Source organism: Ursus maritimus, unplaced genomic scaffold (assembly GCF_017311325.1).
Source record: "Ursus maritimus isolate PB19 unplaced genomic scaffold, ASM1731132v1 scaffold_6, whole genome shotgun sequence".
Taxonomy (NCBI): domain Eukaryota; kingdom Metazoa; phylum Chordata; class Mammalia; order Carnivora; family Ursidae; genus Ursus; species Ursus maritimus.
This window is the reverse complement of record NW_024426774.1, coordinates 58,213,224-58,239,459: the sequence shown is the minus strand read 5'-3', so window position 1 is coordinate 58,239,459 and position 26,236 is coordinate 58,213,224. Positions and strand designations below refer to the sequence as shown.

Below are 26,236 nucleotides of genomic sequence, written 5' to 3'. Positions count from 1 at the left end.
AGATTTTTTGGTTCAGATTTTTTATTGTCTTACGGTCAGAAGTCAGGACATGAATGCCAATCAGCATACATGTCAGTACTTACAAATAACCCATTACTATGGTGTTATATAAACTGGCAGGAAAAACAAGCCTCTAAGCACCAATGCCAATCCATGTACTCACCAGTACAAGGTGTTTTTCCTAAATAAACTTTTATTTTAGAATAGGCAGAACAGACACAGTCCCCATACACTCTTCTCTCCTTTTCTCCTATTATTAACATCTATTATTACTTTAGTACATTTATTTTAACTAAGGAAACAATACTGACACATTACTTTTCAACTCCATACTTTAGATTTTATTAGTTTTGCCTTAATTTTTTTTAAAAAGATTTTAATTATTAGAGAGAGAGAGAGAGAGAGAGAACGCATGAGTGGAGAGAGGGGCAGAGGCAGAAGGAGCAGCAGATTCCCCACTGAGCAGGGAGATAGACACGGGGCTCAATCCCATGCCCTGATCATGACCTGATCCGAAGGCAAATGCTTAACCGACTGAGCCACCCAGGAGCCCCATTAATGTTCTTTTATTTTGGCTCTAAGATCCCACCTAGGATACACTACATTTAATCATGTCTCCTTAAGCTCCTCTTGGCTGTGACAGTTTCTCAGACTCTTCTTGTGTATGGAAAAGCTTCCCAGTTTAAAGGAGTACTTGGGGTCAGGTATTTTTGAAGAATGTCCCTCAAATTGGGTCTGATGTTTATCACTTTTAGACTCATATGATGGGTTTTTGTAAGGAAGACCATACAGGTAAAGTGCTCTTTATATCATATTATATCAAGGGTATCAAGGGTACACACTATCAATACACATCAGTGATGATATTAACCATAATCATCTGGCTGAGTTAATGTTTGTCAAATTGCTACACTTAAAGTTACGTTACCCAAAAATTGTACCAAACTCTTAAAGACAGAGAATACACTGAGGGGTGATGGAGGAAGGTGGGTGGGGGATGGGAATTAAGGGCACTTGGTATGATGAGCACTGGGTGTTTTACATAATGAATCACTGAATCCTCCTGAAACCAACACTCCACTGTATATTAACTAGAATTTGAATAAAAATTTGAAGGAAAAAAAAAGTTACATTCCCCATTATTCCCTACTCCTTGAAAGGAGGGTCAGCTCTACCTCCTTGGAAGGCAGATGTACATAAATTACTTAGAATTCTTCTGTATAGGAGATTTGTCTCCTCTCATTTATTTGATCATTTATCAGTACGGACTCATAGATATTTATTTTATACTTGGGGGCATAATCCAGTACTACGTTATTTATTTTTTTACTCAAATTGTTCCAGCTTTAGCCACTGGGAATTCTTTCAGGTTGAGTGTGTGTCCCTTGACACAGCCCCATCATTTTGTTTTTTGAGTACTTCTTTACTTTCTGGTCCTACAAGATGCTCCAGGCTCATCTTGTGTGTTACCTGCCATTTCTTCAAAGAGCTGTTATTTGTTTTATTGGAGAATGGTCTTTAGAAACATGGATCTGGGGGTATTTGATGTGCATGTTGCTATAGCAGTAACACTGATTCTATGCCCTTTCAGTAGACAGCTAGGAAAAATGATTTTAATGATTAAATTTAATGATTAAAGAAATTTTAAAAATAAACAACTTTTTTGTTTCTTTGAATATTATCAAAGGAGAACATACTCTATTTACAAGCAATTTTCTAATCTGTAAAGTATCAATTTTTTGTATTTGTCCATCTGTCTTCCAAGAGCTTTATTTTCTTCCAGCCTGTGTAAAGGTGTTTATCATTTAACTCTGATTTCATTGAGTATTTTCTCTCAATTTGTTCTATGCCTTTTTATTACTTTCTTCTTAGCCTTAAAGTTACTTTTAAGAGGATTTTCTGATCCTCTACATTCTTCACTTAATGCTGATCATGCTTTGTAATCTATCAAGCAAGGAAACAAAAATGGTGATGGTGGTGATGTCACCCAAGACACGACAGTTTCCTATCCTTAAAACACCCAAAGCACTGTAGATATTTGCAAAACACTGCCATTTCTGAGTACCATGTAACTTTGGCCTTTAAGAACAATATCTCCAAGAGCCTTTGTACTGTACAACAATGGGAATTAACTATAATTGCCTTAAAAAACAAAACAAAAAAGCAAAACTTGGAACAACAAATGGTTTAAGTTCTGAATATTTGACTTACAAGTCCTGACTCTAGGATAATTATGAGCCAAAAGAAACCGCTCGACCCAGTTTTCCATATTCTGTAGGACCCAGCTGTGTGCCAGTTTATTTCGGGGTGTCTGTACTGCCAACCAATCCAAACACTGAGAAGGATTGTATTCAATTACCTAAAATTGAAATGACAAGAAGAGACTATAAAACCGATTGAGGAGTTACTTTTTTACTTACTTTTGCTATATGCCATTAAACACTTAAAGCCAAGACAGTTTTTTGAAAACTAGAGCTAAGAGAAGTTTCGCCCATGTTTTTCTACATTTTTACTTTTTTATTTTTAATTACTTTTTTTTTTAAGGGGGGAGGGGCAAAAGGACCGGGAGAGAGAGAACCTTAAGAGCAGGCTTCATACTCAGTGCGAAGCCTGATGCAGGGCTCCATCTCACGACCCTGAGGATCATGACCTGAACCAAAATCAAGAGTCGGACACTCAACTGACTGAGCCACGCAGGTGCTCCTCTCCATTTTTAAAACTGTATTTATCAACAGGAAATATTCAGAAAAATCTGCCATTAGTTTATAAAATAAAATTAAAATAACCAAGAAGTTTAACACAGAACCAATAAGAGAACCCAATGACGTTTAGGTCTTATTAAATTCATAAATTTACTTAAAAGTGCTTATAATTCTCTAAAGTTTCTCATCTTTATTTTTCTTTTTTTTTTTTAAGATTTTATTTATTTATTTGAGAGAGAGAGAGAGTATAAGATGGGGGAGGGTCAGAGGGAGAAGCAGACTCCCCACTGAACAGGAGCCCAATGCCGGACTCGATCCCAGGACTCCAGGATCATCCCCTGGCTGAAGTCAGTCACTCAACCAACTAAGCCACCCAGGAGCCCTCATCTTTATTTTTCTTACTGTGTGCCCAATCTATCATTGCACATGAAAATGAAAAGCAGTAACTGCACTGCTGGGGAGATTTTTTTCATGGGATAGAGAAATCTTAGGAATCTAGATTTGGCTTTCAGGCCAGTTCCATACCCACTCATTTATGTACTGTCTAGATGGTTTTAGGCTAAAATGGCAGTTGAGTGGCTGCAAAAGATATCACAGGGCCCTCAAAGCCTAAAATGTTTGCTAACTGACCAGTGAGAAAACAAGTTTGCTGACCCCTGGTCTACAGAGGTTTTCCCAACATTCCCTAAAGAGAAACTCTGTGACCCCAGCAGTTACTCTGAAGGAAAGGATGTGGCTGGTACTTCCTGTACCATTTCTGTCAACTGCTGAAAACGCTCAGCTTGTATTTCTAAGATTCTATCACTTTACAGAATCTTTTTTGAGGGGAAGGGAATGAAAACACTAGACTGGCCAAAGATTTTTAATGACTCTACAACAGTCTTCAAACCTATGGGAGGTAAGACAAGATTTCTTTCTCCCCCACAAGGCTCCTGACTAAAGCATGTCTTCTTCCCTGACTTGTGACCCACTAAAACCATTTTGGATTACCCAAGGAAGAAACTGGTACTTAAACTGGTAATGACTTTGTTAGAAAAATAAAATTCTCAGAAAAAGAAATACTGGAACATCTACTGAAGTACTTACCTCCCATATCCTCTGTAGAATGTAAGATGCAAAGGGANATTCCTGGAGGTCCACCAGCAAACTCCATTAGCATAGTCAACAATTTAAAGAAAGGATTGGCTGCCTGTAAGACATATACATAACTGTGTATTTAAATGTACTTGAATCCACCTGTTTCAGCAGAAAAGAAACATGTAAAACTCTTCTACACATCACATTTAAATCTGTGTTAGGTTAGCAGACCTCAGTACTCCTGCATATAAACTTCAACTATATAAAGCAGCACGATCAACTTGGGATACAAAGTCAATTGCATGGGCACCACATGTAAGAGAACACATGTATTTTTCTGGATATCAATTTGGAAAAAAACAATCAAAACTTTTATTAATGAGACCACCTTATTCATAGAATAATTTAGGTTAAAAGTTTCTTGTAGCATCCCTTGATCTTTAAGGTGTAATTTACATTAATATTTGACAAAGTATCATACAGCTAGAACATTACCATTTTACAAAAATACTTTTGTATAGTACTGTATTATTATATTTCCACATTTTTTCATCTGGTTAGTCTACTTTTTTCTTGAACACAATTACGATATATGCTTAAAATCAAACAACTTTCAAGTTTAGTATCTATGTGGCACTCCAATATGTTGAACTTATACTAAGTAAATTTATATTTAACTGGGAAAATTACATTTATGATAGTAAGACAGAAAGGAGTAACTCAGCTTATTCAAGTTACATACTGAAAAATAAGCTGTGTTATGGGAGAAACCTTGATATATTTTTTTCAAGAACAATTAGAAAGGTTTATTTGAAAGCACTAGTAGTCTTAAAAACATGAATTAACTAATGTGTACATACCTCAGGAGTCAACTTTGCTATTGATGTGAAAAGCATAGACACAATCTAAAAAAAAAAAAAAAAAAAAAAGAAAAGGAGGATTTCAGAACATTCTTTTTAAAATTACCAAAAAGCTTTAAGACTGTTTCTCAGCACTTACATGTTCTGCTAGTCGATTATTGTATCGACAGAGGCTGAAAATCAGATTACAAGTTTGTCTTATATTGATGCCATCACGAATATGTTGAAATAAGAAGGGGAATCCCTGTTAAAAGTAAAAGTTGTTCATTTAAGAACCATTATTATTTGTGAGATGATCAAATCCTCTAATATACAAAGTATTACCTTTCCTCCTGTTAATGCTGCCATGTCAGTCTGTGATAATGTCAAATGCCTGAAAGGAAACATCAGTGGAAATAAGTTTTTCTTCTCTCTGTGCTACTTTATAGCTATTTGCATCATGACATGCATCAAAATTGTCAATTCAATTACAACTGTACCAAGCCACCAATACAAAATGATTTTTGAACTTTCTCCTAGCTAAAATTACTTGCTAGATAAACATCTTTTAGACAATTTTTCAAGATTCCAGAATTGATGTATGGAAGCCCAAACCTACTTTATTTCCCAGTTAATTAACTCAATATTTTTGTGTATTATAAAACTAGGATGGGTCTGATTTTTTTTTTTTTTTTGACACGAGACCCCTCAAAACAAAACGAACTTCTAAGAAATACTAAAGAGTTTCAGTTACCAGTTCACAACTTCTGCATATTTCTTTACTATAGAAAATTTCAGGTACATACAAAAATAATAAGATAATGGAAGTATCCCATTATTCAGCTTCAAATTACTAATTCATGCTCAGTCTTGTTTCATTTGTACCTCCCACTCAATGTGTACTGTTCTGAAGCAGGTATTTTATCATTTAATCCAAGAATCTCAGTATGTATTTCTAACAGATAAATTTAAAAAACATAACCAGACTACCATTATTCACACTTAAAATAAAACCACAACTCCTTACTATCAAACAATATCCAGTCAGTGTATGATTACCTCAAGTGTCTAAAAATTTTTTTAACAATTTGTTGGTTCAAGATCCAAATAAAGTCCTCTGTTGCAAGTGGTTGAAATGTCTTTTAAATATCTTACAGACTACTGGTTTCCCCTCCAATTTTGTTTTTATCTTGCAATTTATGAGTTGAAGAAAGTAGGTGGTTTGTCCTGAAGAATTTCCCACATTTCCATTTTGCTGATTGTATTCTTGTGGTGTTGCTTTAATGTTCCTTTGTCCTTGTATTTCCTATAAACTGGTAGTTTAGATCTAGAGACTTGATTGTTTCTAGGCTTAATCTTAAGCATGCTTTATAGGTGGTGGTATCGACTTTCTTCAGGAGGCACACAATGAAAGGTTGTCTTTTTGTACTATTTTCAGTCAATGATGATCATCTCCTAGATCCATTACTTCATTTGGGGTACAAAATACAAATATTCTAATTTCAGCATTACTTGCTCGTTCATTAGCTCAAACACCTCCAAGTCGGCGAGCTTTCTCTCATTTACCATTTGGTTGCCATGAAGTATAATGCTTGCTGGGAAGATGAACACTTGATATCATTCTCTTATTAGTAAGTTTCCAAAATTATGATTTGGTTTCCTAATATACTCCAAAGGTTACCAGTAAGTAGTTTGTTTGTTTGTTTGTTTGTTTTTAGGCACCATTACAAACTCATGGATTTAAAGTATCTGTGATGTATTTTAGTCCGCTTGTAGTTATTCTACTACTGATGCTCAGGTTGTCCAATCTACGACCAGTAGGAATATCCATAAATTGGTTCTTGCCCTTTTAACATAATCTCAGTAGTCTTTAATAGAATCTGCTTTCCAAAATGACAAAATGTTCTAGGCTTCCCATTCATTTCTTGCCCAAGACCTGGAATTGGCCATTTTTTCAAGGAACCCTGATTTTCTTCCATAAGAAATGATATCTAGGGACTACAATCTAGATGCCAGTGGTGCTCACTAATTCTGAGTTGGGCAGGATTTCTAAGCCTTTTCAGAAAATAGAAGTATAGAGAACATTTTTTGTTTAAGACAAAATACACCATAGACTCTACTGGTATTTTCAAATTCAAATTTAGTTTTAAAAACTTACATAAGAAACCTACAATTTTATATTTGTATTCCTTCTGTCTTTTGCTGAAAATCTTGGTTTCTAATGACATTAACAGTTACTTATTTGCTTTGTTCTAGGTTATATGCTAGCTTCAGGATAACAATCACAATTACACTATGAACAATATACTTAGAACAGTTTAGGGTAATTTTACAATTCTTTTTGTCCTTCATATACAACTAGGAATTTACAGTTAAATTAATGTGTTCTAAAGTCATTTTAGTGAATTCCTTTCCAGGTGCTATGCCACCAGGTCAATATATAATTCATTTACTTCAGTCTGCTTTTGATTTTTAGGGATTCCATTTTATTAATTTACTTATCATTATATAAAACATTTACATGATTACAAGTTAAATCTAAAAAAACAAAAACAATGTATATTCAAACTCAACCTTTCATTCCTGTCCTTTCCAGCAATCTGCTTTTCCCTCCCCCAACCACAGGAAACCTTTTTAAGTTTTTGATTTAGTTTTCAATTTTATAAATACAGTAAATTCCTGCTATTTGTAGTACTTATGTTCTATAAAATGCCGCAAACACCGAATTAGTGATTACTGAATCATTGCTAGTAAGAAAAATACAGGGTTAGGTACTTGTGAGCCTCTGGTCACATTTTCTTCAACCAATCAATAGGTTACCTTGTTTTGTGTGTGTTTATGTTTAAAGATACCTTATTTAATATATATTGTTCATTCATTAAAACTGAAGTCAGAGCAAATAATACCATTAACTCATACCTGAAAGAAGCTTTTCTAACGTGCATTTTCTTGTTAAGGCACATTATGGCCTTCTTGATCTTAGGAACTCTAGATAGCACTTAGCAGCACTATACTTGGGGGCAATTTTAAACACTAAGTCACCAGAAAAAGCACGAATGTGAAAAACATGGCATAAACCATGAAAAGGACATTTGTTTACAATATGAGAAGTGAAACAAGAAGTCATAGTCACCCTGTTTGACCTTGGCTGGGAAGGAAGGAAGGAGTCAGGTAACTCAAATTCTTTGCCACTCTGCACATGGACAACTGCAGTCCACAAGTGATTGCAAAAGAGCCATGAATACTAATTTTGGGACTGCAAAAAATCCCAGCAAGTAAGCAAATTTGCAAACAGTGATCCATAATGAGGAATAATGAAAATTGGGTATACATGCTCTTAATCTCTGTCCCCTGAACCCTGCCCCCGCCACAGCTTCCCGTTCCTCAAAAGGTACTATACTATACACACTTTTATCCACCTTGCTTTTTTTACTTGGTAATATTTATCTTAAATTTCTCTCCATGGTAGTACAAATACATTCCACACTTCTTTTTTTCAGCAATAGAGTATTCTATTGACTGGATGCCTGTTTTTTTTCAACTAATCCCTTCTTCTTCAATATTCAGTATTTTACTATTATTAACTAAATGCTTCAATAAATATCCTTGCACATACAACTTTCTGTGTTTGGGGAACAGATTTCTGGAAGTAGTGTTGCCAGGTTAAAGGATGAATGCACATATAATTTTGCTAAATATTTTACTGTATATTTCTTCAACGTATATTTCTAACATGACTCAGAGGTACAAAGTCATCTGATACAAAGGACTGAAATACTTATGCCACAAGAGTTGATGAATAGTGGTATAATTTAAAAGGAATTAATGTAACAGAAGTTAGTGGTAAAACAATTAGGTAAAAGGAGTAAAATCAAACATGCTTTAACCATTTTGAATGTTGAAACATTTCACCTTTCTGAGCGAGACTGTTCAACCAACAGAGCAACTAAAGCTATCATTTTTTCCAGGGCAGCCGGCCTGTATTTTTCTTCTGCCAGAGAAAGAATATCTTCTTCCTCCTCTTCTTCTTCCCCCTCTTCCTCTGACAACACTTCAACTTGAGGCTAGAACAAAATGTTAAAACTAATACATTAAAATTGAATTACCTTGAGAGAAAATAACTTGACTGTTTCATAGAACTACCCAGGGTAGATGGTGGCAGGAGCATGCATCATGAAGAACCACTCAAAGGCCTAACCCTGACTTTTACGAGTTTAAACAACATTCAGGATAATTTTAGACAGCAGGCGGAACTGTAAAGAACAATGATTTTCAATACTGTAACTATTTATACCTCACTTACATTTTTTTTTTTAAAGATTTTATTTATTTATTTGACAGAGACAGCCAGTGAGAGAGGGAACACAGCAGGGGGAGTGTGAGAGGAAGAAGCAGGCTCCTAGTGGAGGAGCCTGATGTGGGGCTCGATCCCAGAACGCCGGGATCACGCCCTGAGCCGAAGGCAGATACTTAACGACTGCGCCACCCAGGCGCCCCACATTTTTTTTTTTTTAAAGGTTTTATTTATCCATTTGAGAGAGAGAGAGAGCGAGACAGCGAGCTCACAACAGGGGGAGTGGCAGGCAGAGGGAGAAGCAGGCTCCCTGCAGAGCAGGAAGCCCGATGAAGGACTCGATCCCAGGACCCTGAGATCATGATCTGGGCCAAAGGAAGATGCTTAACCCACTGAGCCACCCAGGCGCCCCCACAGATATATCTTTTAATAATTTCTTTTTTCTTACAGGCAAGCCCTTTGTAAGATAAATCAGGATCAAATTTTATATGAGTATGATAAAACAGTATTTCCTACTTAATAAAAATGCCAGTTACACAAATTAAAGAATCCTTATTTGCAGTGTTCAGATAATCCAAATAGCAAGTCTTCCAAAGACTTCTATTGCGTTGAAATTCAAGAGAGTGAAATGATTTTATGATTTAACAAAGCAAAAGAAACACTATCTAAACAGGGAGCCATATAGGCAGGAATTAGACAGTAAAAGTCCATATTCTGAGAAACATTACAGTATAATGGTTAACAGTTTAGCTCAGGAATCTGACCAAAGATTAAAGCCCAACTCACTGTGATCTAAAACAAGTTAACTTCTTTATGCCTTAAGTTTCTGATCTGTAAAATGGAGGTAACAATAGTACTTACATCTTAGGGTTGCAATGCGGTTAAAGAAGATAGTATAAATAGAGCATAAGCCAACGTGGCCATTATAGACAACACAAAGTTCATGTCATGCTTTAATATTATGAACAGACCAAGCTACTTCAATTTTTGGAATACTCCGACAAACTCAATAGCAAGGGCTTAAAAATATGGCCAACAAAAATGTTCACTGAAACAACATGCTATCGATATGACCCCAAAGTAGGTGGTGGCCATTCTGCCTAAATGTATTTGCTTTGTTTCAGGGCCTTGCCATGAAATTTATCATTTCATTATTTCTTCTCTTGCTATACCCGTTAAAAATACCAACCAAACTCAAACTCTTAAAATTATCTAATGTCAGGGCTAGAAGGGTCTTTAAAGCATTCTAATATCTAACAACCTTGCATGATACAAACTTGAAAACATGGCCCCCTACATCCCCAATATGAGAGAGAACTGTACTCACATTTTCAGGCCCTTTGGTTCCCATGTAAAAATGTACCATTGTAGATATGGCTTGTAATGAAAGCAAAAACTGGCTCTAAAAATAAAAACATTGATTTTGAAAATATAAAATAATTGTTTTAAATACTGAAAATAGGTACATAATCCCAGAAATAAACAAGATACAGCCTTACCTCTTCTTCACCCATTTTGGCAAATTCATAAAGGAAGGCAAAATACTCTGTAAGATGTTTACTGTGAGGTTTTACACCATGTTCCATAATTAATAACAGAGTTCTCACAAATCGAGTGACACATGAACGACCACCAATATCTTCTACTGAGGCATCCATATCATCTGACCTGAAGACACAATTTAATACATCTTAGAGACAGTATAAAGTCTGGGGATAAATATTCTGGAAGAAATATTTTTAAAAACCTAAATTTATCTCTTTCTTCTTTGTAATAGTGAATACCTACTGCAATAGTGTGAGTAGGTGATTCTAATTATGGTGTCTGGCTAAATCAATCCAAACAAAAAGACTAAGTCATGAAGTTATCTGTAGAGGATTTTGAAGATGCACTTAATTACAAATAAAATAATACTGTTTTCTTGACTTGTATTACTATAGATTTTTAAATAAACGAACCTAAATATTTTTCTTTCTTTCTTTTCTTTCTTTCTTTTAAAGATTTTAATTATTTATTTGAGAGAGAGCATGAGCGGGGCAGGAGGGGCAGAGGGAGAGGGAGAAGCAGACTCCCCGCTGAACAGGGAGCCTGATGCAGGGCTCATTCCCAGGACTCTGGGATCATGACCTGAGCGGAAGGCAGCTCCTTAACCAACTGAGCCACCCAGGTGCCCTGAAACTAAATATTTCAATGTGGGTAGTTAAAATACTCTAGGCAGCTCATTAAAAAGCTTAAAATGATCAAAAGTTACTTCTTACCCATCTTCCATTCCGGGCTGTAGATAAAGATGAGCATGCACAGGTCTGAGTCTCTGAATCACATGAATACACAAACGCTGAAACATCTATAAATGAAAAGTTTTAACAACCTAAGAGCCTGAACAAAGGTAACAAAGATACTGAAAAATTAACGTTTCAAAATTCTCTGCCACCCATTTCTATTTTCCCCACAGATTATCTTTTGCCAAAAGTCAATGACTAGGTGAAGGAAATAGGATTTAAGTTTAACCAAAAGAAACATGGATTAAAAAGGGTTGGGGATTCTCTAAATAAGATATACAAATGGCCAGTAAGCAAATGAAAAGATGGTCACCATGATTAATTATTAACGAAATGCAAACCAAAACCACAATGACATACTACTTCACATTCATTAGGATAGCTAAAATCAAAAAGACAGTAACAAATGCTAAAGAAGATGCAGTGAAAATAGGAACCCTCATAAATTGCTGGTGGGGATGTAAACTGGTGGAGACGCCATGAAAAACAGTTTGGTGTTCCTAAAATGTTAAACTTAGAGTGACTATATGACTCAGGACTTCTACTCTTAGGTAGATAACCAAAAGAACTGAAAACATATGCCCACAAAAGTATTTGTGCCCTAATGTTCATAGCAGCATTATTCAAAATAGCCAAAAGGTGAAAACATCCCAAATGTTCAACTGCTGAATGGATAAACAATATTTGCTATATCCAATGAAATTTTTTAGCAATAAAAAGGAAGAACAGATACACACTACAACATAACCATGAAAATACTGCTCAAAGAAGCCAATCACAAAAGATCACACACTGCGTGACTCCATTTATTATTTTTGTAAAAGATTTAATTTTTTGAGAGGGAGAGAGCATGCAAGAGAAAAGCCTGAGTTGGAGGAAGGGGCAGAGGGAGAGTGACAAGTAGACTCCCCTCTGAGCAGGGAGCTTGATGTGGGGCTTGATTCCAGGACCCTGGGATCATGACCTGAGTGAAGGCAGACGCTTAACCGACTGAGCCATCCAGCCACCCCTCCATTTATCATCAAATAGGCAAATCCACAGAAACAAAAAGTAGGTTAGTGGCTGCCAGTAGTGGCCGGAAAGAAGAGACAGGATAAAATGGGGAGTTACTGTTAATAGGTATGGAACTTCTCTTAGTGTTATTAAAATTAGACAATGGTTGCACAGTTTGGGGATATACTAAAAACCACTAAATTTTACACTGTATGGTTCTGATGAATTATATGGTATAAGGGTTATATCTTGGTAATAACGGAAAAGTGGTCTTTTCAGATTAAAATATTGGTTCTGTATCATAATTTACATTTTTCTTCTTTAATTTTTCCAGTGATTTAAGGAAAACAAATTGATTCATGTGACAGTTCAGAATCTTTCACAGAAATGTTATATACTGCATTTAACTTTCAAGGACATTACAGTATCCTACTATAGTTAGACTATCTAAGATTCTGAAAAAGAATCAGTACAACCCATAAAGCAGAGATAACAGGGATATGAGAGAACAGGCACTTACAGCTATCCTCCTATAACCAGGAAATGTTAACAATTTTAGTCACTTGGTTGGAAAGATAGTTGATTTGCTAAAAGAAGCTGGTAAAATGATAGCAAAATGATTCTTACGGTAAGAGGTCGATCTTTTCAAAACTACCTTGAATGCTGGGTTAAAATATTTTCACAGGCAAATTTAGAATTATTAACTTGAAAGCCACTTCTTTTTCAAATAAATTTTTTCTTACCTGTCTCACAATTTGATTAGGGCACTTAATTAGTATCTGCATTGGCCACCAGTCATCATCAGCCATACGGTCCAAAAACCACTGTAAAAAAATAGTGTGATATTAACCTTCAATAAATACTTGTTGGATTAAAAAAAAAAAATCACACAAGGACTTTATTTCTAGTCTATGTTTCAGTTATTTTAAATTCTCACCAAAACAGATTCTTCCATTGTTAGAAAGTCTAAAATTCTAGAGGCACCTGGGTGGCTCAGTTGGTTAAGCATCCAACTCTTGCTTTTGGCTCAGGTCATGATCTCAGGGTAGATGGGATAGAGCTCCGAGCTGGGCTCCATGCTCAATGGGGAGTCTGCTTGAGATTCTCTCTTTTTCCCTCTGTCCCTCCCCCTGCTCACACACACATTCTCTCTCTAAAGTAATAAATAAATCTTAAAAAAAAAAAAAAAAAAAAAGGTCTGAAACTCTAAAATGCCTAAAGTCATAATCAGGGTCATCTCGTTACAGAATTCCATGAATGCCCTTTACATCACAGTGTAAACCTGCCTGATAGCAACCTGCACTCCTTAACATAATAAAGTGGAATACTATTTTCCTCTTAGTCCTCACAGACACCACATTGCAGAATGTTTTGTTCCTATTAATATATAATCTGAGTATGATTTATTTTCTGTTTAAAAAGAAATTATGCTCTCTTGATAACAAAAAAACCCTCACCACCTCTCCCCGTTTTTTGTTTTTGTTTTTTTAAGAAAGAGAACAGTGGGAGAGAGAGAGAGAATCTTAAGCAGCTTCCACACCCACAGCAGAGCCCAACACAGGGCTCTCTCTCACAACCCTGGTGCTTAACCCACTGAGCCACACAGGTGCTCTCCAAAACACCCTTCTTTATGCTAGAACAATTTCCTACTGATTTCAAGATATCTCTTAATCACATATTTAACTCCTATGTTGAATTTTACTGTGTGTGTGCATATACACAACTACTGATAACTGTAGAGAATTTTAAGTCCTTGAGAGAGTTCTGGAGATCCTTAGTTAAAAAAAAAACCAAAAAAACTGAAGTGGCAACAAACAAAAAACAAATGATGATCTAATCAATATTCTGGATCTATCAAACAGCTTTAAAAAAAATCACAAGGGGGGGGAACAGAGGAACTTGTTAACTAACACCAGGAGGATATAATCAGTCAAAGCAATCAAGTGGAGAATTCTGCAGATCAAATAACAAAGTAGCAAAGAGAGGAAAAAAGTAACTGTCACAGATGAAAGTTGATTTACAATAAAGACAAAAACAAAATGTGGTCCTTGTTTGAATACTAACTCAAAGAAGACAACTGAAAAAAATATTTTTTAAATAATTACAGAAAAGTGAACACAAAATGAATACTGATGTTGTTAAGGAACCACTTCTAACTGTACAGGGAGCGAATGAAATCATGTTTATACATATATATATTTTTAAAGTTCTCATTTATTAGAGATACATACTCTATTTATGGATATGTGATACGCTATCTGGGTTTGCTTTAAGATACTACAGCTGATACAGGAATAGGGGATAACCACAGATTAAAACAAAACAATGTTATTTGTTGAAATTGGGTGATAGGTATCTGAAAGTTCCTTATCTTCTTACTTTTATGCTTGTTTTGAAATGTTCACGACAAAGTTTTAAAAAATTATAGCCTTCTCTTTGAAATCTACAATAAGCAGATTCTCTAATTCCACTGCTCCAAGGCATAATCAGAGAACTTTTTTTTTAAAGATTTTATTTATTTGTTAGAAAGAGAGAGAGCGAGCGAGCACAAAATCTTCAACTAATTTCATCTACTGCACAGCATGTTATCTCCCATCTCTGTTTAAGACTTGCATTCTTAGGTTTATACCACACTTTGGAAGCTAACCAAAAAATGATAAAATGATATTAAGGTGGCAATAGGGTTAAGTGATCATTACCTGTGAGCAGATTATCCTTAGGGATATATTATTATAGGGATGTATTAGAACATAATATAAAACTGGATGTAAACTGATATACTAGGATATACGCATTTCTATCTTGGAGGAGCAAGGAAGATATCTATTTTCACATATTTTCTGATAATATTCAAAATTAGTTAAGAAATATCTGATACAGTCTTTTGAACTTTCTATATTTTTCCTTCTGATAGACTGGGGGGAGGCACACAAGGATTTTTAAATAACTTAAAAATCAATTATCTCATCAGTGTTGGATAGGACATAAATTATAACCTTCTCAGCTGTTAAGTAACTTGAGGAACAACTTACACTGGGATCCCTATGATTTATAATACAATAATTTTGCCATAGCATCTAAGAATAAAAGAAAATAAAACAAAAAAGTGCATCTTAAGCTTTGCATTATTTGTTGAATTATTTCACCTCACCTCACAAGCTGCTTGACTATTATTAAATTGTTTGGTCAACAGTTCAATCCACTGAAGCATTGTGGGCTAAAAAAAAAAGAAAAAAAATAAGTCATTTAAGGCGTGGACTGGAGCTAAAGATAAAGAAAACCAAAAGCTGTCTAATAAATGACACAAAAATTTACAAAACAAAACACATACCTTTTCTTTTGAATGTATAAACGTCTCTAGGACAAAGGAGGTACTTAACTGGAAGAAAACATTAAACAAAAAAAATTTTTAATTATTTTAAAGTAGTCAATTTTGAAAAAAAAACTATCTAAAGCTTATATATTACCTTTGCCGTCATTAGGGACACAGCTTTAGGATCTGGTAATGTACTGGGAATACAACTACATAACTGCCACATAAACCTAGAATTAAAAAATAGTTAAGTTACATTTCTTACAGAATAAGATTTGTTTTAAATGTGTAACAAAAAATATACCACTAAGTCTACCAAACTTACCCAAAATATGTATGTTCAAAAATGTTTTTGTCTTGAAGAAACTGCATGTTATCATGCCAAATCCACTGAAGAAAAAGAAAATGGTAACATTAGATATCAGAAAGCATTTGCTTCATTACCATTTTACCAGTATTTTTTTTAAAGACAAAAAAAGATTTGCTCTAAAAGAAACAAGAAAACCAAAAAATACAGGCTTTCCAGGTATGTGGGATATGAAAATAGTTACTAAGCCTGCTCCAATTTATCATTATGTATCTGGCTACCTCAAACAATCACAGTTCTTTAAAAATACAATTATAAAGATTTTGAAAGAACTCTGAAATCCCATCTGTCTAAAGAGCAAATATATAAATGAATAAAATTATGTCGTGTTCCATTTTGATAAAAACAGGTTATGAGAAAGGTTTATGTTCAAAACCTGGCAAAATAAAAACAATTCAGATTGGCAGACCTAAATCAGGTGATTTCCTTGTTTATTCTTTTTCTTTTCAAGATTTTATTTACTTGAGAGAGAGAGAGTGAGAGAGGGAGCCTGATGTGGGGCTTGATCCTGGAACTCCAGGATCATGACCTGAGCTAAATGCTCATGGATCACTGAGCTGAACGCTCAGGATCATGACCAGACGCTTAACCGACTGAACCACCCAGGCGCCCCTCCTTGTTTATTCTGTAACAGTTATGAACAATGATTATTTCTAACATGAACCTTATACAACTGCTCTGCTGACTTCAGGTTTTGTGTTCTTTTAGCTCTCTGAACGCTGAACATGCTCTAAGTTAAGTGTTCTTTCCATAAAATGATTTTTATCTGGAACAAATTTATGTTCTGATTATTGATATTTCTGCCTGTGTTTATTCCTCCTAAAGATTTTCAACTACCTCTCCTTGCCTCCCAGCCCACTACTCCAGTCCGGCGCCAGGTCTTATAATCATGTTTTGGGGCTCCTGCTCCACACTGGTACAGACCTAGTCACTGAATAGACTGCTTCAGAGTTCTTGGTCCTCTAGCATTTCTATGCACACTGCCTTCTAGAAAGCTGTAGCCTCAAGAAAGGTTTGAGAGCCTTCACCCATCGTGTTTTCTCATAGCAATGAAGCCCCATTCCAAGCTTCTTACTTCTTAGCCATGAGCTCAGCTCTAGATTCTGTGTCCTAATTTTTATCCCCTTTACCTCTCAAGAACCCTCAGCCACCATTTTCTGATTTGGTCCTAAAGCCTGGTAATCCAGACTCATTGCTTTTATTTCTGTTCCGTTTCTGTCCTACAGAAATATTCATCTTGGTTTTTGATGATCCTTTTTACATTTTATCAATACAACATATGTGGAGCCATGTGGGTGTGTATAAGTATGACATTACTGCACTCCAGATATTTTCTACACACCTCTTCAACTTCATCTTGGGCCACATTTCCTTGCACTTATTAATCATCACAGCCTCAGAGTTCATCTTTCAGCTTCTAAAACATGCCAATACGCAATGTCTTTCCTAAGGGAATTTGTACATAATAATCTCTTTGCCTGGAGTATTCCTCACATGATTAAGTCTTCGCTAACTTTCAAGTCTCAGTTTAAGTTTAATCTGAAGTATTTCCTAATCACTTTCCCCAGAAATTCCAATCAACTACCCTTTCTGAGCATTTTATCCATAACAGTCATTACAATTTATAATGTGTGTTTACTTAATAAATTTTATGGTTCTGGGACACATGCGTGGCTCTGTTGGTTAAACGTCCAACTGTTGATTTCTGCTCGGGTCACGATTTTAGGGTCTGGAGCTCAAGCCCTGAGTGGGGCCCCACAGTCAGTGGGGAGCCTGCTTGCGATTCTCTCTCCCTCTCCATCTGCCCCCACCTCTCTAAAATCAATCAATAAATAAAATCTTTTAAAAATAATTTTATGGTTCTAAATACCCTATTTACTCTTTGGGAAAGTCTGCTACTAGCTATATTTTAAACGTATAAATCTAAAGGACCAGATTCCAGTTTATACCTAAAATCTATGTTAGTATTAAGTAACAGTATTATCATACTTGAATATTTTTAGTAAAACGTATATTCAGGCAAATTTATTTTTCAATTAATAAGCTAAAACAATGATAGGAAAAAACCTGTTGGTTTAGGTTTGCAATCAAGAATATCTTAGAGACGCCTGGGTGGCTCAGTTGGTTAAGCATCTGCCTTCAGGTCAGGTCATACATGATCCCAGGGTCCTGGGATCAAGTCCCACATCAGGCTCCTTGTTCAGTGGGGAGCCTGCTTCTCCCTCTGCCTGCTGCTCCCCCTGCTTGTACGCTCTCTCCTTCTCTGACAAATAAATAAAATCTTTAAAGAAAAAAGAATATTCTAATGTAGTTCAATTTGTTTTTCTTGTTGTAGTAGAACAAATGTCCGGATTCCCTTCTGTCACAATATAAATCACTGGTTTTCAAAGAATGGTTCAGAAACCTGTGGGGGATACCTATGACCATTTTAGGGTATATATAAGATCAAAACCATTTCCTTAGTAGTATGATGAGGCTATTTGCCCTTTTTTACTCTCATTCTCTCCTAAGCATACAATGGAGTTTTCCAGAGGCTAAATGATGAATGAAATCACACCAGAGCAAATGCAAAAAGCTAGTATAAGACTCCAGCTGTCGTCTACTAAATCAGATATTAAAAAGACTTACAAACATTTTTATAAAACAGGGCCACTTTTCTCACTGAATGGTTTTGTTCCAAAAATTTTTTTTCATAAAATGGTATTTATATTAGCATGTCATGGGCTTAATTTTGTTATTTTTAAATAAATTAATACAAATTTTAAAAATCTGTTTTAATTTCTAATATGGTAAATACTGATATAACCATATTAAAATATATTTTAAAAACTCTAATGTTCTCGATACTTTTTAAGAATATAAAAGAATGCTGAAAATAGCAAGTTTCAGAACCACTAATGTAAAGAATATACATCATTAAAGTTTTATTTAATATTTCATTTTACTTCACAAGTGAGCTGGCTTGTCATTAAACACTGTTGGGTCCTTATTTAGAACAAGAAATCTAGTGAACACCTAATTTTGCTGGTAAATCCAATTCAAGGATTTAAAAGATGATCATATTCTTGGATTTTTATCAGTAACATTCTGGGGAGTCAAGATACCAGTTAAGAGTATTTGTTACAAAGGGGATCAAAATCCCCGGTTTAAGACTCAACCACAACAGTGCAAATAACAATCAATCAATTAGATAGTAAAAGCTGAATTGTCTAGATGGAAGAGTAAATTTTTATCAGGTATACCTTTCTGAAGATTTACATTTTAGCAGATTTGTAACACTGATACAACACACACTGAGTTGTGAATACATTTTATAGCTCTTAAGACATTAAAGTAACATTATCATTTATTATATAATGAAACAAAGAAAGCCTAATTACTATAAACAAGATAGATTTTGAAATGTTTAATATGTATTTTAAATGCATTTCAAATACATGGTACATTTCTATGTAACATGAAGCAAAGAAGGAACTTCTATCACCCCCAATCCAAGAACATTACCATACATACAATTTACGTAATGAGCTTGCTCCAATTCCATCAACCATTTTACTTATTTTTCTTTAATGTTACTAATAATTATCTTCTACTCACTTAACATGCACCTGTCCTATGTCAATATTACCATAACTATTTATAAATAGTGTTACGGTCTACCCAGGATTATAAATCCTAACACTGCCATAGCCTGCTCGTGTAGTTCTATTACTTGCATTAATACTTAACATGCTTTTAAACTGTTAAAGTTAAATTAACTTATACCTCTAGTAACTCTGACGAAACATCAAATTTGAATTCTTTGCCATTTTCTTCCTCTGGTTCCATGCGTTTGTAAAACAGCATATATGCACTGTGTGTCTTTAAGAGGCAAAGAAAAAAGAGGTATATTTTCATTTTGACGAAGTATAACTATAAAATTAGGTAACATGGAAGAAAGAAAACAATGTAAGTTATATATGAAAAAATGATTACCTTTTCAAAGGAGAAATCCATAAATTTATCTGTAACAGAATCATAGGTCTTGGTCTGTTTAAAAAAAAACAAAAGTTTTTCTTCTTTAAAAAATATATTTATTTCAGTTGTATTTATATATAAAATATTTCATAAACAGCTAGCTTATTCTTTATAATAACTTTGTAAGTAATTTTCAAATAGTATTACATTCATTAAAAATCCTTGACAGAAGTTCTTGCCTAAGAGTATTGTTGACCCTTGAATAACACAGGTTTGAACTACAAAGCTTCACTTAACGGCAGATTTTTTTCCCCCAATAAATACAATAGTGTACTGTAAATGTATTTTCCTTATGATTTTAAAAGACAATTATTTATTTATTTTAGAGAGAGAGAGCCCAAGTGATGGGGAGAGGCAGAGGGAGAAGGTGAGGGAGAGAATCTCAAGCAGCAGAGCCCGACGACGTAGGTCCCGATCTCAATCCTGAGATCACCTGAGCCAAAATCAAGAGTCAGATACCCAATCGACTGAGCCACTGAGGTGCCTCTCCTTATGATTGTCTTATTAACATTTTCTTTTGTCTACTTTATTGTAAGAATATTATAAGAATACAGTATATAATAAGTGTAACATACAAAATATGTATTGACTGAGTGTTCATGTTATCAATAAGGCTTCTGATCAACAGACAAAAATTACACTCGAATTTTTTACTGTGTGGGGGCCTGGCATATTTAACTCCCACATTGTTCAAGGGTCAACTGTAACTGACAACAAGTTTCAAAATATTTTTAAAGATACTTAACCATGAAACATATCAAGCATAATAAAACGTACTTGCAATGTAAGAACTACCTTTTAAGAAAGAGCTTTGCAAAGTTTATTTCCTTTTTATTTTTTTTGGAGGAAATATCCCAGGAGTAACATCTAGAGATGCAACAGGTTTAATCATGGCATCAGTAACTTATTACTTCCTTCTTCTACCCATTTCTGAAGTGTTAGTGATTTTGCCTACTTCTTTTCTATTCAAAGCAGCACATAAGAGTACCAAAGAACAATAAGGAAGTCCTTCATTAAAATCCACAATGAGAACAGTGATTTCACAACAGACATGGCTATGCAAGTGAAAAATAACTTGTCTGTGATATGGAAAGGACTAGTTAATGCTTGACTTAGAATCAAAACAGTATTTTAAAACTGTTTTCAGAACATTGGTACTTGGATAAAATGCCTATGAAATACAATTATTATAATTATGTTATTATATTATAATACTACTACTCCAACCTAATTGTCTTTTTTCATGTCTTAGGGCCAATTATGTAACAGGTGAGATATTCTTTGTGTATCCTATCAATAGTAATAACCAGGTTGCTGCTGCTGTTATAAAAAAAGCACTGAAAGAATAATTCTTTGAAATTTAGCTCCAGCTAATTTCCTTGACAAAGATTTTTCATATCAAATCAAAAAAGAGTAATTTCTTTTTGCTCGAATCTCAAAGCATTCAAGTGGACAATTTCTTCCATCATGTTTCATGGCAATGCAATTCAATTCCTATACTACTATTTTTCAGGATGTGAGGGCGATCTGGCTGCGACATCTGTCACCCCATTGATTGCCAAGGTTGATTCGGCTGATCTGGCTGCTGGCTAGGCGGGTGTCCCCTTCCTCCCTCACCGCTCCATGTGCGTCCCTCCCGAAGCTGCGCGCTTGGTCGAAGAGGACGACCTTCCCCGCTAGAGGACCGTTCTTCGGTCAAGGGTATACGAGTAGCTGCGCTCCCCTGCTAGAACCTCCAAACAAGCTCTCAAGGTCCTATACTACTATTTTTCAATTTTAAGTCTTAATCTTCTTTATCATTTGAAGGCAGAAATTGTAATTTAAAAAATATTTCCCGGGGTCCTTCCTGTCGAATAAATAAATAAAATCTTAAAAAAAAAAAAAAAAATCTTCCCAGTGTCTGGCATATATGCCGAACAGACTAGACTTTTTTTTTTTTTTTTCAAAGATTTTATTTGTTTGACAGAGATAGAGAGAGCCAGCGAGAGAGGGAACACAAGCAGGGGGAGTGGGAGAGGAAGAAGCAGGCTCCCAGCGGAGGAGCCTGATGTGGGGCTGGATCCCAGAACGCCGGGATCACGCCCTGAGCCGAAGGCAGATGCTTAATGACTGAGCCACCCAGGCGCCCCCTAGACTTCTAATAAATAACAACTGAATAAATTTTAGATTTAATCACAGCAAATTAAAAGAAAGTTAAGTGGTTTTGCTATTGGATTTTATGATACCACACAGCACTTGGAAAGCCACAAACCATTTATAACTTCTGAATAAAACTTACTGTCATCTCTCCACCAAAACATTCAGAGGCCAGTTGAGCAGAATCAAAAGGTTTTACCTCAGCATCATTAAAAAGATACCTAAAACAGAGCATATAGTGTTTGATCAAGTATATACATACTGAGTATTATGCCTATTATAAAAATACATACTGAAAAAAACTACAAAACCTGATCAAATTATTTTTAAAAAGAGGTAAATAAATTCAAAGTTCTTATTTTTTGATAACACTAACCTACTAGAAATTGGGAATATAATTTTACAAATTATAACTGCCCTAAAATCTGATAAATCCATTTATAAACTAGGAGTAACAGAAGAATTCATAAAACAAAGAAAAAGTTTGCATGGACAGAAAAGATTAAGAGATGGGAGAACTTCCAAAGATAAAAATGCCATTTCAAAATTTATGATCAAAAAAGACTCAAAATATATTTATGGAATTATTTATATTCAAATAGACAAACAAGGTAAGATACCACTGGCTTAAAGAGTTCAACAAAACTATTCTGCTAACTGATCAATTTACCAATGTACATTTTGTCCAAAGCAATATCCCTAACATTTAGAACAATGCCTACCATAGATACATAGCCTCTATACATGAGACTCTACCTAATAACATCTGAAGACCAAAAAACAGCTCTTAAGCACTGATTTAATGACTTCCATCCACTACCTTGATAAAAGGTGATAAATAGAATGTGCGGGTTGGAAGGGGAAAAGTAAGGTGGAGAGTAGAGCATGGAGGTAACTTCAAATTGCCTTATATATGGACCCTGTAACCACCCTATAGGAGACATTCAGTAAACAGCTCTTGAATGAGTGAACAGAGATAGAAAAGATTTGGAAGGTACAATATTGTCTATGAATCTAAAGTTGTGTGCAAAACCTTGTGTGTTCATTTTTCTTGGGAGAACATTCATCAAATTCTCAAAAGAAGGTTAAGAACAATCGATTCCTACTGTCCTCTGAAAGTTGTTTTCATTAAAAATTGTCTGTCCCCTTTCCTAATTTTATAGAAAGTTTTTAGAAAAATAAAATCAGAAAACATATCTGAAGCAAAAACAATCATAAGTTTATACTTTAAAAACAGAAAAAATTCTTTTAAATCCCAAGAATAAAATACTTAAAACTCACCATTTGTTGTTTTTATAAGCATGTGGATTGACTATATCTCTGATGAAGCTATAATAGTGCCCACCATCTGCTGTTCCTGTGTGAACAGTCACTCCTATTAAGTCATACTCATAGCTTTCTGTGTCTTTTGAATGATCACCGACTTCCTTAAAACCTGAAATGATTTACATAATAGTAATAATGTTGAAAACTGCACAGTAACATCTTTGAATCACTTTACCTCACTTTACATAATATATTTTATATACAGAAATAGGCACAGATACATTATATAATAGGTACAAAACAACTCTATTTGTTAGTCATTCCCCATCCACAGCCTACAATTTAAGGAACACTTATACAAATCATTTGGAAAAACAATTGTAAGTAGGGACAACGTCAATATATAAATATAAAATATGCTTTTTGTTTAATCTTATTACTTTTGAAATAGATAGTACAATATTGTTCATTCAAGTTTATCTTTTTTTTTTTTAAGATTTTATTTATTTGTTTGACAGAGAGAGAGACAGCCAGCGAGAGAGGGAACACAAGCAGGGGGTGTAGGAGAGGAAGAAGCAGGCTCCCAGCAGAGGAGCCTGATGTGGGGGGCTCGATTCATTCAAGTTTATCTTATTAGGAGCAAGCAAACACAAGATCTGGAAAGGCATTAAGATACTCATGACCTTTAATCTCAGGTTAAGAAAAAGGTAGCATGCTTGCAATTGTTTATTAGTTAATAGAAAACATTCTGTACTAGGAGACAGAAACAATTAAGAGACATCCTTCCTGTCCCCAAAGATTTAAACTTGAAAGGTATAAAAGATATTAAGGAAAAACTACAGAATGATCTAATAAGTTTGAGATTTATGACTTAGACTTATGCTCTGTATACCCAGCATCATATACAAAGGAAAAAGTATAATCAGAAACAAGTAAAAGCAGATTAGGTTAACTTGAGTGCACAGTCTAAACTGGAAAGTGACAACTGAGGAGACAAGGAAATGGCTGACTGTGTCTTAATAGTCACTGAGAAGTATGGATGTGCTAGGATCTGACTCTGAATGCATCACTTATGGCCTAAAAAAATCCTCCATCTTGGCATAAACTTCTGCTACTTCTACACAAGGAAGCATCATGAAAAATACCAGAAAGCACAATAACTGGCCAGTTTTGCTATAATTATATAAATGGTTTGAAAAGAGTTCTAAAAAGTAGGGTGTATATACACTGCCTACTTCTTAACTTTGCCTATATTTTCAAAGTTATCATCTTCTACTGGCTCATTTGATGCAACCTCTAAACACACTCAAATTCTAAGGGTAGGGGGTGCCTGGGTGCCTCAGTCCATTTAGCATCTGCTTTCTGCTCAGGTCATGACTCCCAGGGTCCTGGAATCAAGCCCTGAGTAAGGCTCCCTGCTCAGCAGGGAATCTGCTTCTCCCTCTCCCTCTGCTGCTCCCCTTGCTTGTGCTCGCTCTCTGTCAAATAAATACATAAAATCTTTTAAAAAAATTCCTAAGGGTAAAAATACCCCCCCTTAACTCTATTCCTCTATAGCAATAGTCACCATCTTCTCTCCTCTTTTCAAAGAAAGAGTACGTTCTTCTCTTAAAAAGAATAGCCCATGCTCACCGTTTACATTTCTCATCTCCCATTCAGTGAAACATTTACTGGATACTCATTAAGTGCCAAGCAAAGGAGTATAAAGATTCAAATGCAGTTCTCTTTCCCAAATCTTAAAATACAGTGGCTTATTCAAACCTTAAAAATTTTAATCAAGAGAACTTCTTATATAAAGAAAACATTGCTAGAACCCTATTATGTAAAACAGAACTTCTCCAACTAAAAAATGGAAAGGCAAGAGTTAGACCTGTTCTGCTTTTTTTGCTCACAATTCACAATCATTAACATGGCCTACAAACAAAATGACGTGGCCATTGCCTTTTGCCCATCTCATCAACTCCACCCCCACTTCCTACCCACCTAAAAACATTAGCCATTCCTCTCAATCTAGTCCTTACTCAAGTTCTGCTTCATTCTTATCTTTATAAAAGCCCTCCCTAATACCCCTAGATTTGAGATACACTCACCATCCTAATGACACATTCTGTTTATAATTTCTTAATAAGACTTGCCTCCTAGACTTAAGTTCCATGAGATAAGGAACCATATGTATCTTGTTCATTGCCATGTCTGTAATGCCTAGCAGAGTGCCTAGAATGTAGTTCTAATAAATGCCAAATATCTACTGACGAATTAACTGAACATGCCATACTGTATTTAAATACAATCCCCTTTCTAAAATTCAATTTCATTCTATTAAATGTGTAGTTGGTTACAACTTTATAGTTATGACTGTCTTGTTACAGAGACTTACAATAAACATAGGTAGGAAAAAGAGATAAAAAGTTACCTTCTTTCCTATCACTCTTTCCCATTAGAAAATCTTCTGTATAGGGCGTCATATCCAAACGTAATGGGAAGGAAAAGTGTGTGTTCACTTTCTCTTTCATCATTGTTACCATATTAAATGTATACCTCATAGTATTAAAACTCAGAATGCGAGGCAATTTCTTAAAACACGCCCTGAAAGACAGAAGGAAAAAAAAAGAAAAAAAGTAAAAAGAAAACTTAAAAATCTCTTCCAAAAGTACTTTAGCTGGTAACACTTACATTTACTCTACATGTATTTCAGTATTCAACTCAGTAAATAATAAACAGTATTTTAAATCATGCTCCTATTAAATATATTTATACCTATATTCCCCTCTTACATGCCTTTTTCCATTGTAAAAGGGTTTTCCTGTGCCTAAGTAAGAAAAAAAATTAAGCATACTGTGGTAAATTTCACGAAGAAGATATGTAAAGGTGCTATGGAAACAAAAAAAAGGCGTCACACTGAACTTCAAAGGTAAGGAGTAATGTCTTCGGTTCAGAATTTTCTTTTCCATCT

At 34.9% G+C, this 26,236-nt stretch overlaps 1 protein-coding gene across 1 annotated transcript in view; it reads right to left on the bottom strand.

Annotated features, from left to right (window-relative positions):
- The window catches only part of USP34 (ubiquitin specific peptidase 34), a 237,202-nt gene that overhangs the window by 26,033 nt on the left and 184,933 nt on the right, over positions 1-26,236 (bottom strand). Inside the window, 20 exon segments of the mRNA XM_040623443.1 lie at positions 2,212-2,359; positions 3,789-3,828; positions 3,830-3,891; positions 4,640-4,684; positions 4,779-4,883; positions 4,964-5,012; positions 8,531-8,682; positions 10,240-10,314; positions 10,412-10,580; positions 11,171-11,256; positions 12,928-13,008; positions 15,336-15,401; positions 15,516-15,563; positions 15,652-15,727; positions 15,823-15,887; positions 19,630-19,725; positions 19,840-19,893; positions 22,160-22,238; positions 23,299-23,452; positions 25,697-25,869. Of these exon segments, the coding sequence (XP_040479377.1) occupies positions 2,212-2,359; positions 3,789-3,828; positions 3,830-3,891; positions 4,640-4,684; positions 4,779-4,883; positions 4,964-5,012; positions 8,531-8,682; positions 10,240-10,314; positions 10,412-10,580; positions 11,171-11,256; positions 12,928-13,008; positions 15,336-15,401; positions 15,516-15,563; positions 15,652-15,727; positions 15,823-15,887; positions 19,630-19,725; positions 19,840-19,893; positions 22,160-22,238; positions 23,299-23,452; positions 25,697-25,869 (1,823 nt within the window).